The 1,699-nt window shown below is 53.6% G+C and overlaps 1 protein-coding gene across 1 annotated transcript in view; it reads left to right on the forward strand.

Moving 5' to 3' along the window:
* The window catches only part of RRP12 (ribosomal RNA processing 12 homolog), a 47,143-nt gene that overhangs the window by 11,852 nt on the left and 33,592 nt on the right, over positions 1–1,699 (forward strand). The window contains exons 4-5 of the mRNA XM_037729331.1: positions 613–718; positions 924–1,040. Of these exons, the coding sequence (XP_037585259.1) occupies positions 613–718; positions 924–1,040 (223 nt within the window). The remainder of the gene's footprint in view (positions 1–612; positions 719–923; positions 1,041–1,699) is intronic.

Genomic DNA, 1,699 nt, shown 5'->3' on the forward strand with positions numbered 1-1,699 from the left:
CCTTGGTGCAGGTGGGCTGAAGCCACAAAGGGCGTCAGCCCCTAATTTTGGTATTTTTAGTAGAGACAGGGTTTCTCCATGTTGGTCAGGCTGGTCTTGAACCCCTGACCTCAGGTGATCCACCTGCCTTAGCCTCCCAAAGTTTTGGGATTACAGGCATGAGCCGCTGCACCTGGCCAGAAATTTTAAAATACAATTTAAAAGATACTTGCATATCAGATGGCATTCTACAAAATAAGGCCCTGAGTGGCTTGGGTCATTATACCAGGGAGTGTGGGTTTTGGCCCCAGGAGGAGCATCCCTGGAGCAGTGAGTGGCAGAGGGAGGGGAGGGGATATTGGCCCGGGCTGTCTGGAGACCTGCAGGGGAGGTGGAAAGAGGATTGGTGTGAGTTTAGGAGCAGGTAGTGGGAAGGTGAGGGAGGTGGGGAGCGTGGGTGGAAAGCACACTGAGCTGGCTGTTAGGGCGGGTGCCTGTACTGATTTTGTTGCTCACTTGCTGAGTGACTGTGCCACCAGCATCCCTTGCTCTGTCCTCCTTAGTACCACAAGGGGCTGCACCAGCTGCTCTTCAGGGACTCTCTGGGGTGACTGTCTCTGTTCTTTCCCACAGTGTTCCCAGCCCTGTGCTCATTAAGAAGTTCTCTGATACCTCCAAAGCCTTCATGGATATCGTGTCAGCCCAGGCCAGCAGCGGCTCCACCTCTGTCCTCCGATGGGTTAGTGTCTGGGGTTTAGTTTCTCATCTGGCATCTCCCAGGGCCTGCCTGATTTGGTGACTCTTGGATGCTCCCTGAGAGGGGTTTAGGCACCCTGGGGACCTCAGACAGATCCTTTTGGGATTTTCTGGAATCAGTGAGAACCTGGGCTCTTTTCCCTCCTGGCCAAGGCTGGTGGCACTGAGGGACTCTGATTTTCTTCCAGGTCCTGTCCTGCCTGGCCACCCTTCTGCGGAAGCAAGACCTGGAGGCGTGGGGCTACCCCGTGACCCTTCAGGTGTACCATGGGCTGCTGAGCTTCACAGTGCATCCCAAGCCCAAGGTGAGACTGCTAGATCCCCAGAAAATGGGGAAAGGGGACAGCCACCACCCAGCCCAGCACAGCCCAGACTTGGCTAGCTCAGTGGCATCGGGGAGCTTGCCCTGAGTACTGGCTTCTGCTCTCTGCCTGTGAGGCGTCATGCATTTAGATCCAGAAGGCAGCCTCCTCCAGGAAACTGTTCACTATACTCTGGTGCTTTGTCATTCATTGCCCTGTTGGCACAGACTCTCCCCATGTGTCTGTTCACCTCTGCAGGGAGGGCAGCATAGTCAGGGGAGTCATACAGACCTAAGTTGGATCCTGAATTCACCGTCTGAGGTGTGAGCTTGGCAAGTTACTTAAACTCTCTGAGCCTCAGCTTCCTGACTATTAATTGGACAGGTATGGTGGCTCATGCCTGTAATCTCTTTGGGAGGCCAAGGTGGGAGGATCATTTGATGTCAGGAGTTTGAAAACAGCCTTGCTAACATAGTGAAACCCCATCTCTATTAAAAATATAAAAATTAGCCGGGCATGGTGGCAGGCACTTGTAATCCTAGCTGCTCAGGAGGCTGAGGCAGGAGAATCCCTTGAACCTGGGAGGCAGAGGTTGCACTGAGCCAAGATCACACGATTGCACTCCAGCCTGGGCTACCGAGTGAGACTGAATCTCAAAAAAA

The sequence above is a fragment of the Cebus imitator genome, unplaced genomic scaffold, assembly GCF_001604975.1.
Source record: "Cebus imitator isolate Cc_AM_T3 unplaced genomic scaffold, Cebus_imitator-1.0 Scaffold299, whole genome shotgun sequence".
Lineage (NCBI taxonomy): Eukaryota > Metazoa > Chordata > Mammalia > Primates > Cebidae > Cebus > Cebus imitator.